The following is a 12,655-nucleotide window of genomic DNA, read 5'->3' on the forward strand; positions in this document are numbered from 1 at the left end:
GAGGGGACAGAACTAGATCCTTTTCACAAACTGAATGAGATGAATGGAACAAGATTTTTCTGCACGGTGGCTGTTTGACAGGAAAACAAAGCTGTTAAGCAGTGGATTTTCATATGTATTGCAGGTAGAACTTGGCAGTGATGTTTACATCCAGTCATCAGTTAACTATCTGTTTTGTCTCATCCCAAGGATACAACATGCACTTGATAATCCATGATCTTAACCTTGAAGATGTCTTTTTCCTTATGAGAAGGATACCTGGATTTCTGCTGTGGGGGAGATGTTACTTGGAAATGCTGCCTTAACGCACTACTAGAGTTGAAAATAACAATAATCCTTTTTAAGCTGTTTAGGGTGTTAGGGAGAGTTGGGTAATAAATTGTCAGTGACATTCTTTACAAGTCCCTGGGGCTTTGTAGAGCTGTGATAGCCTGATAAAGTAGAGCATCTGATTCTTCAACAGAAGAAATTAAAATGACCTGGCTTAATTGATTTTCTATTTATGTACTGGAGGCTGCTTTCTGGCAAAGAAGTTTTGCTGTGTTCTCTTAAGGGGGTGGCAAGGAAGGAGCATTAAAATTAACGGAAGTGAATCCTCATTTCAAAGCTTACGCTGGCTAAGACCTGTTTAGATGTATTTGTAGGAGTGTGCTGGTTCTGGTACCATGACAAGGGAGTTCTTGTTTTTGCTGGTCTTGCAGAAAGACTGCTCAATTATTATTTTTTCCTAATGCTTCTACTATATTGACAACTCGTTCCTTTAGTAATTCGTCTTGCTGTAAATCTGGATTATTATTATTATTATTGACACACAAAGTTTCACTGAGTAAAACTTTGATTCTTGTGTGGAAATGAGCCTTTAGTGCTGGTGTGAGATTTGTTGCTTAATGGCACAGTTATCCAGTATGTTGTGAATGTGTGGCAAGTAGGCAGATAAAGCAGTTTTTCTGCAGATGTATATATTTTATCAAGACAGGAGCTCTGTCACCCATGACTGTGTTAATCTTGTGGTCCTGCTACTTTTTCCTTGCTTACCTCTCCCTGTACCTCTTGCAATCTTTCCTGAACAGTTTGCTTACTTCAGACAGCGAAAAGCAAAGGGCGACGTCGCGCAGTCGCAGAAAAAGGCGGCGAAGAGGAAGGGCTCGGCTGTCCACACGCATGACCTTCCGAAGGAAGAGCACCCAGTAGCAGCCAGAGATGCTGGCAAGGGCCTAGAGGGTCAGGCTGAAGACACCAACCTGCCAGAGGCAGCAACAGAGGCACAGGTAAATTTTAGTATTTCTTGCCTTCACTCCCTCTGCAGGTAACAAGTGTTGCAGGTGGTAGTTTGACTCAGTTGAGTGTTAGCTCACTGGCCACTAGCTGTCCCTGGGAGGTAAGTGAACTGGTGTTATTTTCACTTGTAATAGTTCATTCTGTAACAAAGCCATCTCATTTACTAAGGCATCTCCACAGTATGGCCTGGGCAGCTGTTATTGCCCAGGAGCTGTTAGCCTCCTAAATTAAAGCTTTTCACCTTTCACTGCCATGGTCTTCTCTTTGGGCAGACCTATGGTTATGTGGCTGTGAATTCATGAAATAGCAAATCTGGATTGGGATATCAACAGATTAAAAACTGTCAGGACCTTGTAATGCACACCATTCACTTGGTTTTGTATCACTTGGCTGGCTCAAATATGCTTAAATGTTTTTTGAAAAACTATAATTTATTCCAGCGAGCTCTCGTAGCCATTGTAAAGCCAGCATAGATGTTATTTCCACTGATTTGTTTGAGGTGCGACTCTGATTGTGTCTGATGGATTTGGTGTGTATGTACTGATGGCTCTCTAAAGGAATCATGTTCTTGTGGAAAGAATTCTGGGGAGTTGGTGCCTTCTGCACCAAAAGCATCTCACCAGATGTTGGTGTGTTTTCACAACATACCAAAGTAGCATCAAACTAATGTGTTTGCAAACCTGCAATGATGGAGGATAAAATTTGTGTGTGTTATCCTGCTTTCTGTTGTGAGGGTATCCCTTATGCTTTCAGGATATCTTCTACAAAATGTTAGCATTGCAAAGGCTTTTATGAAGCTACACACTGAGGAAAAATACAGTATTCTGTCACTCAGCCACAGCAGTGTCCTTGCTACATTTCTGTGAGCTTAAATTAAAAAAACAAACAAAAATCACTTACTGCTGCTAAGCAGCTTTTTTCAAAATACTGGTTTGGAATGCAACTGGAATTCTAGGTTACCTGGAGAGGGTGCCTCCAGGGAGACAGTAATCATTGGGAACCACTTCAAGCAGACTCAAAATGCAGAGAGAGCTGTGGACTGCCTTTTCCAGATAATGCCATAGTGATCTTGGTCTTGAATTTAGTGAGAGGAAAACACCTTTCAAGGTATTGAGCTATGTTAAATCTGTGTGTCAGAAAAAGGAGTTGCTTTTGTGATTACTTGAATGGTTTTAGCACGTGTGTTAAATAATCTCCTGTCAGTTTACTAATTTTTAGTAGTAGAATAAAGATTGTTTGCAAGCTACAACAGCAGAGGATCAAGCATTGAATCAGTGTTGAGGCTTAGCCCTACATTTAAGTGGACATTATAATACGTTTGTTTGTTTAGTTCATTTCACCATGAAAGACCAGCTGGATTTATCATAAAATCAGTTTCTCACAACACAGACCTTTCTGGTTCATGCTTAAGATGCTTCCAAAATAATTGTTTTTCCTTATTTTTATTTAAAATAGCTATGATTTAGTGTTTGTTTTATTTGTTTATTTACCAGGGCAGCACTGATTTGTTTAGCTGGGAGCCACTGGATGATCATGCAACTGAAGTAAGTGTGAAAAGGTGTTATCTTTAGTAAAAGATGCTGGGTAGGCCTTGAAGAAGACTGATAACTTGTTGCTAAAATGATTATCAAATATGATGAAACTGGTGCTATGTCATTATTTTATGGTATAAAACAGGCAATTTTCTGTACATGTACTGGCTGTGAAAATTGGTTGATAAGAAAATTGGGTTTTGTAAAATCATATTTTGACCAGAGAAACTTGAATGTTTTTAATGCTTCCAATTGATACTTGGGTTCAGCTTTCATTATTTCATACAATACAACCAAAAAGTATTAAAAATAAAATACAAGATACTGTATCCTCTATGATGATTGTAACAATGTTGCTCCTAAGAAACCACAGAAATTTCATTTTAATTGGAGCGCTTTAACATTGTTGTTTCTTATTTGGGTGGACTGTTCTCCTGTCAGATGGATGTAAAGCCTTTGTTTAAATTAGTAGTATTCTGCTTCCTTCCTCACAACTTGAGGTATTTAAATCCCAATACATGCCAAAATGGCATGTTGCCACCATTTGGTGCTATAGAATCACAAAACTTTTACTTGACTTTTGTGCCTTAAACTATCGTGAAAATGTATTATCTATGATAATTTTTAATTTGAAATTTTTAAGCCTTAAGGATTTTATGTATGTAATGTTTCTATTAGATACAAAGTCCCAGCATTGAGTTACTTTTAAATTAGAATTTGCCCAGGACTTAACCTTAAAGGTGAATTTGTTTTCAGACTAATCACAAACCAGAAATGGTATTTTTAGTGAATAAATGCATTTCTGTTTCCTTTATGAAGAAAGATAGGATAAATTCTGCTGCAGAATACAGCGAGGCTGATGCTCAGATGTGTCAGGCAAGGATAGCTGAGCTGGAGAGCAGGCTGCTGGAGAAACAAGAAGCAGTGGAAAGACTCACTGTACAGATGGATGAGCTGCAGGACCAACTCACCCAGCACAACGATTCCATGCAGCTTCAGGTATGTTTGACAGAATTGAGTAATGGGATAATAGTACCTTACTTTAATCCTAAAAATATTTAGGCCACAACACTGAAAAACCTATTGGTTTTTAGTGAGAAGTACTTCACCTGGCTAACATGTAGTGCAACTCTCCCAGAATATGAAAAAAATAATATTTTGCATTCCCTTTCTCTAGCAGTTCTATGTAAAGGTAAATTATTACCAGGTGCTTTCTAAGACTAGTTAGTTTCCCCTTTATATGTTCTTTTTCTCATTCTTGGATTGGGGAAATACGCATTTCCTGTTGGTGAAAAATAAATTAAAAGATAAATGTGATTAACATAGAATAGGATTAATGTATCCCATCTCATTAGCTTCCTCTCACATGACTGAAGGGAATTGCTGGCAGATAGGAAACTATTTGGGGTGTACTAAATAGTCATTATATCCTATCTGAAAACTTGATTCCTTTTTACATCAATAAAAGCTACAAATTTGGAAGTAAAAATACCAATTTCATTGCTGGCATCCCATCATTTGTTTTTAAAATCACTTTTGATTAGGTGTGTCATCTCTGTGATCAGTTTAGGACTCCTCTTCCATCATGCCTGCCATCATGTTTGGACACAGACTTCTTTGATGCAAGTCGGTTAAAGCTGAAATGTAACTACAGACTATAATGGCTCTGCATCAAGAAAAGCTTCTTGGTTCCAAATATGTTAAGAATAACTTAATGTTAAAAGTGCACTCCTTCTGACCCCTGTAGGAAACAACAGTTCAGGAGCAGAATGAAATCATCAGGAAGTTAACAACCTGCCTTCAACAGGCCAAGAAAGACCGGGATGAGCTACAGGAGGAGGCTTCACGTGTGGCTCGTCAGATCCATGATTTACAGCTCCAGTTACATCAGGTGTGCCTCTCCTCCAGTTTGCATGTCCTGACAGAGACTGCAAGAAGAACTTTAGACTGTGAATGTAAAAACATTGAGCTGATCATGTAGCTCCTCATAGTTCAGTTTGTAGCACAGCAGTGAAAATTATTTCAGGGCAGGGCAGGGTTTTTTCCTGCTTGCTACGGGGAAGTCCTGGAAATATCTTCAGATTTTCCACTTGTTTGCATAATGTTTTGAAGGTCATTGCACTTCTTTGTTCATCACTTAAGCCCTTGATAAGGAATTTTGCACGACATTGTTAGCAGTGTTATGGGTTGAGTGCAAGCATTAGACAAGGCATGCCTTAGGTTCAGATTTTTTAGGTAAGGCACACCTAAACTGCTTTGGCCTGTGAGTTCTTAAGAACTGCAGATCAAGTCTATCATAAAATGAGTTATTTACTGAATAGGCAGAAGATGAACAGACAAATGCCCTTAAACAGGTTAAAACAACTACTAGTAGATTACATAAAACAGTGCACAACATAAAGATACCTATGTTATAGCTAGCAAAAAAATAGTATAGATTAGGAGTTAATGTAACTTATCACCAAACTGATGATGAGGTACAGAGATTGCTTTCACTCAACCCCCAAGAGAATAACCACAAAGTGACATCTCAGCTTCGGGGAAGGGCCCCACTTGTTTCCACAGAACATGCAGAAGACTTCTGCCATGTAAAAATTTGGTGTAGCTTTTATAGTTTGTGGAGTTAAGTGTCTGTCAGTCAGAAATTCAAGCTTATCTTCCTTCAATCTCTCTCCCAAGGCAAGATGTTTATTGTCAGCTGGGAATGCCACCTCCATGATGCCAGAAATATCTCACTACCAGACAGATGTCTGGCCTGAGATATTTCACCAATTAGCAAATTCTTGTGAGGGGAAGGATACCCTGAGCTATTGCACCAGCTGATAGGCAGAACAGATCAGCCCTTCTGTGGTGGGGGAATGTCCTGCCACAAGTGTTTTGTGGCATGTACACAACTGTTGCTATATAGTTTGGGTTTGTATGTCATCATTTGTTCTTTGTCGGAGAAATCTGTGAGTTTCTGCTTGGGCAGCTGGAACATCTCAGCTGTTAGACAGAAACTTGGTGTGCTGACGTAATGTGACTTGGCTCAAAGAAAGAAATTTTAAAGTTACACATGGGAACCTGGTTCAGTGCAACAGGTTGACCGTGGATCTAATCCCTGGATAATGAGATAAACTGCAGCCTTTCTCTGCTTTAAAATGTATTTTAATAAGTGCTCTTTTCTTTCTTGGTGATGCTCAGTGTTCTAGTGGCTATTCTTTCTGAACCTATTTATTTGTTGTCCTTGGAGCCTTGTAGTATATGCCAAAGAGAAATGTTAATGTATAGTAACTGTTTCAGGTTTGCAGGATATGGGATTGCATATTGTAAAAGTCTGGATGGGAAAGGGGTTAAAAAATTTTAAAAAATAAAACTGAGACTTTTTAGTCCAGGAATTATCTTAAAGTTGCTTATGCCCTGAAAAATGTCTGCTAAACAAAATTTTGGAAAATAACAAAAAATACTGCTTTCTACCTATAGTTCTGGTTGCAACAGCAAAATGTGGTAAAAGTGAAGGCTACTCAACAGCTGTTTGGGATTTGCACCATAAGCCATTGAAAGACAAGGATCAAGCCTCAACAGCATTTCAGGCATATTCTAAATATGTCTAGTGAGATGATGCACATTGTGGAAAGATGTGGGAGCTCAAAATGTCCCTCAGGCATTTTTAGAGGTTCCAGGCCTTGGTCAGAAGCATTTCAGACCCTGGCAGGCAGCTGGAAACAGCTGTGATTTTGAGTTTGAGCCATGGAATGAATTACCAACTTTAAAGGTGGAACAAGCAGTCACAAAGGGTTAGATAGTATAGTAAAAGTAGTTACAAAGTAGAGGGGAATTTTTTTAGTATTGTACAGGGGGTTTTAGCACCTCTACAGGGGGGTTGTTGCTTTGTACGTGGGGGTCAGAAATTCTAAGATGGAGGAAAGATGTCAACTTTGATAACAGAGGAAAGCATTAATACTGTCTTCCATATTCTTCCTTGGTTTTAACAATATACTGAGAAATATATATTAAATAAAACATATTTTATATTGCCCTGATGGGAGAAATGTTTCATTTGAAGGGATGTGGAGAAGAAGAAACCAACCTTTAGTAATGAGCTGTAAATCCTTTGCAGGGAAGACTGGTTTTGTTCATTGTCCTCTTAATGGCATGTCCAGTCCATTGGAAGTTCTGCTTTGTATTGGAGGAATTCAGTGTGATTTATTATGCTAGATTTATAGGATCATAATATTAGAAAATTCACCATAGGGATGAGTTATCTAACATTTGCATCTTTTCATTATGTAATAGTACCTAAAACATAACAAGCGCTGTCTACCTTTTAAGGATGATTTTTATTCCTTGAGAATGAAAGATTTAGGATAAATCTGTAAATACATTTGCTTACAGTGAGTTTTGTGTATGACTTGTTTGGATATAAACTTTCTCTTGACTGTGAGTGCCTTTTATGTGTTCAGGTTACTGAGCTACTGAGGAGTAAAAGTCTCAGGAAAAACGAAGGTTTAGAAGCCCATCAGCAAATGTCCTTGTTTCAGGATCGTCTCAGAGAGCAAAATGCACACTTGGAGATACTGCGTGAGAAAGCACATGACCTGGAAGTGCAGCTGGAGTCTTCTCAAAAGGTAAAAACATACCTTTTTTTGTTAAATTAGTTCAACTTTGATGGTAACTCAAATTTGCTGTAGTGACATATTCTTAAAGAAATCTTATAATATAGAAATAAATATATAGGGATTGTGATGACTAAAATACATTAATGAAACAACTTAATGTCTGGTTTCCTTTAAGAGTGTAACTAGTAGTGCCATAAATAGAAACCTTAAATGTTGTTATTTCTGAATGCAAATTAAAACCATGAGGTTTAAGGAAATGAAATAATGGCATATTTTATATGTAATGTTTTATTTTTAAGAATACCAAAGATAAAGAAAATCTGCTTGCCCAAATGGAAGAGGATATGAAAGATTCAATGCAAAAGCTACACAAAAACATAGATGAAAAAGAACAATTTATTAAAAGTCTTCAAGATCTACTGACATCAGAAAGATTTGGCTTGTCTATACTACAGCACACACTTTCTCTCCGGGACTCAGAAATAACAGAATTAAAAAAAGAAATTGCTTTATCCAAAGTGAAAGAGCAGCAACATATTGAAGAACTGAAAATCAGTTATGAGAAGGATATTTGCAGACAGTTGGATAACTTGAGGAATGAGCTGGAGAAGTGCCACAGAAGAGAGATTGCAGAAGCCAAGCAAGTCTATGAAGAAGAAATTATTTTAAAATATAAAAATGAACTTGAACAGTTAAAGAAAGAACTCTGTGCTTTGAATTCTGAAGAACACATTCAGAATTTGAATGGCATAATAATTGACTTAAATGTAAGGCTTCGAGAATCTGAAATTAGTAAAGAAAATTTGAGGAAGAAACTTGAAAACCAACAAGAAAGGTTTAACAGGGAAAAATCTGAAATGGAAACTAAATACAAGGATGTAATTGATGGCCTTAAGTATCAACTTTCTTATGCAGAAGAGGAAGTGAAGGAAGCCCAGCGATATAAAAAAGAAAAACAGTCCTTGAATGAAGAGATTCAGAAGCTGAATTCCTACATCCAGGAATTAAATGAAAAGCAACTTTATGAGGCTAAAAAACCTATAGATGTAAGGCAAAAGCATGATGGAGAGATTGTCTCCAATAAAAAGTTACTGGAATTGAGGGAAAATCAGATTTTATCAGGGATGTCTCAGTTGCAGGGAGTGGATCTTGAGGAGATGTGGGACAGAGCAAACCTGTTGGAAGGTAGAGATGAGCCAGTGCTTCAGCCAGAACTGGAGTTCCAGTATGACTCCTCAAGGGATCAGTTAGAAGAAACAAAGAATTTAGAGATCATGAAGGATAATGGAAGTGGTGAAGGGGAGAACCTGTCTGAAGGACCTTTGTCAGAGTTGGGGCTTTTCAGTGGTGATGAAGGTATATTGGCTAAATACCTCGTTTCCACAGAAACTCCAGAAGACTCCTATGGGTCCAGCTCTTCGGAGGGCCATGCCATTGAAGAGGGCAGATGCAGTATGTATGGCTTAGATAACAGTGTGCTCCTAGAACCCAGCAGAAATTTTGTATCTTCTCCGTTAAACTCTAGCCTTGAGGAGGGGACGTGTCTTAGTGGCTTGGCTCAAGACATTTTTGAAGGGGCAGAGGTGAGAGCAGAGGCCTTTGTTTCATATGTGCCAGATGGCTCCCTGCAGCAAAACAAAATTGGAGAGCACAGTGACATAGAGGGTGATGAAATGATGTGTTTGGCAGAGAGACATTTGAAGCCAGCTGAGATGCTCCATCAGGAGTCAGCCTTGATAATGCCTTATCAGGACACCCAAGAAGCTGTTGGAAATTGGGAAAAAGCCATGTCTGAACTCTCCCATATGCATGCAAAACTGGAGGAAGAACATGAAGCACGGATCCATTGTGAAAAAGAACTTCTTCAGGAAATGGAGAAGGACAAAGAACTTGAAAATAAACACATGCTTCTAGTAAAGCAGCAGGGTGAGGATGGAGGCCAGCCGGCTCTAACACAAGTGTCATTCTACTCTATCTGGCTAGAAATGATGAAAGACCTCCAGGGGCAAAGAGAAATGTTGATGATGCAGCTGCCGACTCAGGAGCAGTTAGGGAGAGATGCTCAGGAGCAGAAAACAGCTTCTGATTCTGTGACAAGTGAAGTGCAGGCTCTTTTTGGCCGCCAGCTGGCAGCTTTGCAAAGTCAAAGGGATGGGATGGAAAGCCAGCTTAATGCTCAGAAGGCTAAAAACCAGAGAATAGCAGAACTGTTGAGTCAGAAAACCATATCTGAAGAGACATTGCTAAAAGAACTGGAGTTGCTCAAAGCTGAAATCAATAATAAAGAACAAAATTTAGTACTTTTATTGAAGGAAAAAACAGCTTTAAGAGAGAGACTATCCAATGTGGAGGAGGATCTATTGAAAGCAGAAAAAGCACTAGCAGAGAATGCTAGCATCCTTGAGAACCTTGAGAAAAACATCCATGAGCTTAATGCTGAAATGAAAAACATCAAAGAAATACAGGAGTGTGAAAGACTGAGCTATGAAGACAAGTTAAACATCAGCAACCAAGAAATTAATAAACTTACTGCTGAAATAAAGGAAAAGACTACTGAATACAGTGAGGAAAAAGGCCAGTTGACTGAAGAAATTGCCCAGTTGAAAAAGGCTCATTTGGAGCTTGAGGCTCGCTTGCAGGAGTCCTGTCAGGCTGCCCAGGAGGCTCAGTCCAAGATGGAGAAGCATTACAGAGAAGAAATGGATAAGATGGAGACTCAGCACCTTGCTGAATTAACTGAAGTGAGTTTGGCACACGAGAGAGAGGTAGGAAACCCTGATAACTGCAGGAGTCATGGGATTTTGGAATGCTTAAGGTAGCCATTGCAAATATTTGTATGCCTGTTTTCAGATTGAAGCGTTAAATGCTGAAATAAAAGACAAAGTGGAAGAACAACAGAAGTTGGAAGAAAAAAGAAAGGAAGAGATTGCTGTAATAAAAAAGGTACACGCTGTAATTTGGTTTATTTTGGAAAAATAATTTTGCATTGTCATGTGAGCAGTGCAAACATTTTAGAGACGTGAAATTCTTTTTATTGTTTTTTGTCCGTGAAGTTTTTGATTTGGGGTCAGGAGGAGTGAAAATTCTTGTTCCATAATTAGGGCTAAACAAGCATATTTTGAAGAAAGCTTTTCATCCGAGTATTCTCTGCAGGTTCATGAACGGGAGCATGATCGGGAAATCTCTGAGCTGGCTGCTAAACACTCAGAGGAAATGGAGAAGCTCCGTGCTGAGCTAAAGGAGGAACAGAGGCACCTTTTGGATGAACTCCGGCAGCAAATGGCAGCCACACACAGAGCAGAGCATGAGCAAGCTCAGCTCCAATCCCAGGTAAAAACAGGGAATCTCACAGTGATTAATATAGTTCTTAGCTGACTTGATGATTTCTAGCATACACAGAAATCAAGGAGCCTTCACCTTAATTTTTGTGGATATCACACATGCTCTTTCACACGGTGCTGCAGCCAAATGAAAAGGAATGTCTCCTGGTGGGTGGTAGTAGATATATTTTAGAGGAGTTCTCCAGAATCCCCACTTTATATTATATTATATTTTATTTATTTTATATATATTTTAACATTAATTATATTTTAACATTCATTCTGAAGAGAACTGGATGTTTAAATAGATGATTTTAAGAGAGAAAATACAGCTCTAATTTTTTGTCTTGGCAAGTTTAAAGTAAATTTTATAAAGTATATAAGCCCCTCCCACTTTTTAATTATCCCACTATTAATAATTACAAATACTTTCTTGCTAAGCTGAAGCGTGAAAACATGACTTTTACATCTATACATTTCCTGGGTTTTTGAACACTTCCACTAAATGCGAGTGGAAAGGGAAACAGTATGTCTAGTGTTAGGTCTAATTATAACCTGTTGGTACACTGGTTAGTTTACTTAAGAATTGAGAAGTGGTGAATTTTATTTCTACTTCTCCAATATCACTTAGAACTTTACTTTGTTAACAAATTATAACCAACAGCAAACATAAGGAATTCTTTCAATAGACAGTGATGAGCTGGAGTGAACTTGTGTTCTACTTTGATGTGAGGAAGTGGACAGATACAGGATATTTTGTAGGAAATTAAGAGGCAGGTAAGGAAAGCCTTTTACATTGTACTGAAAACATTCAAATATCATTATAGCAGCTTATTTTAAGGATTCTTGCCACAAAGAAACATTCTGCAAGTACAGAAGGGCAAAACTAGATGGGTTTAACTGTCAAAACTGAAACTAGTAATGAAAAAGTGAGCACATTTCATTAGAGGGGAGGGAGAAACCCTTTTTTACTCCACTACAGACACTGCACAGCCTTGAACTGGAAGCTTTACGCCTGACCTTAAACAATATGCACACCTCTCAGCTGGAGCTTACACAGTCCAACTTGAGGAAGGAGAAGGAGACTGCCCTCATGGAGCTGCGGGAGATGCTCAATGACAAACGTGCTCAGGAGGTAGCCATTCTGCAAAGCCGCCACCAGCTGGAGTGGGAGAAGATCAAAGAACAGTGTCTGAAGGAAAAAGAAGACCTTAAGTCCAAGTATCAGCAAGAGCTAGGTATTAAAACTGGGGAATAAGTATTTTCTTCTTGCATAGATTCCTGTCTTAGTGTAGAGCTGGCCTGTGAATAGCAGCTGGTTTTACCTGTAATATGGGCAGGACTGCCATGTGCAAGAGTGCACGTTTTATATATGAAAATGAAGCTGTGAAGACTTAAGTTTAATTGTTCTTCATCTGTCAATTAGTGCTAAACGGAACAACTTTCTTTCAGGAGGCTTTAGACCAAGTTCTCATAAAGAATTTGATCCGTGCAAAGAGTAGAGCTTTATGTTTTGTCAGGGTTTTTCTTGCCCCAAGTCAGCACTCTCTTATTTTTTTTGAGAAGATATGTGAATGCTTCCTGGCTTACCCTCTGTGTTAGGAGTTGAAAGGCTCAGTGAGAACCTCTAGCTGGGTGTCCTTTGAGCTGCACTTCCTATAAGACTGTATTTTGGTATAAGCAAGAAGGCAGTTGCATCTCATAGTACTGAAGGCCTGCTAATGATGCTCTTGGCATTGTTTGGGAAATTTCCCCCTTTCCAGGTCAGACCACTTTTGACCTGTATGGCAGAGCTTGAGGGATTTCTGGAAAAAGGTGAATCTTGCAGCACCTCGCTGAAGAAGTTTAGAGAATCACAGGCTGGTTGAGGTGGAAGGGCTCTCTGGAGATCACCTACTAGAGCAGGTTCACCCAGAGCAATTTGCAC

General features: G+C 38.8%; 1 protein-coding gene across 6 annotated transcripts in view; it reads left to right on the top strand.

The window, feature by feature from the left end:
* PCNT (pericentrin) overlaps nucleotides 1-12,655 on the top strand; it is a 70,118-nt gene that overhangs the window by 4,098 nt on the left and 53,365 nt on the right. For all 6 annotated transcript variants that reach the window (XM_021532568.2, XM_021532575.2, XM_077785158.1 and 3 more), the window contains exons 2-10: nucleotides 1,071-1,268; nucleotides 2,772-2,822; nucleotides 3,630-3,809; nucleotides 4,558-4,701; nucleotides 7,253-7,417; nucleotides 7,708-10,173; nucleotides 10,259-10,351; nucleotides 10,562-10,738; nucleotides 11,711-11,966. In XM_021532568.2, the coding sequence (XP_021388243.2) occupies nucleotides 1,071-1,268; nucleotides 2,772-2,822; nucleotides 3,630-3,809; nucleotides 4,558-4,701; nucleotides 7,253-7,417; nucleotides 7,708-10,173; nucleotides 10,259-10,351; nucleotides 10,562-10,738; nucleotides 11,711-11,966 (3,730 nt within the window). The remainder of the gene's footprint in view (nucleotides 1-1,070; nucleotides 1,269-2,771; nucleotides 2,823-3,629; nucleotides 3,810-4,557; nucleotides 4,702-7,252; nucleotides 7,418-7,707; nucleotides 10,174-10,258; nucleotides 10,352-10,561; nucleotides 10,739-11,710; nucleotides 11,967-12,655) is intronic.

Source organism: Lonchura striata, chromosome 8 (assembly GCF_046129695.1).
Source record: "Lonchura striata isolate bLonStr1 chromosome 8, bLonStr1.mat, whole genome shotgun sequence".
Taxonomy (NCBI): domain Eukaryota; kingdom Metazoa; phylum Chordata; class Aves; order Passeriformes; family Estrildidae; genus Lonchura; species Lonchura striata.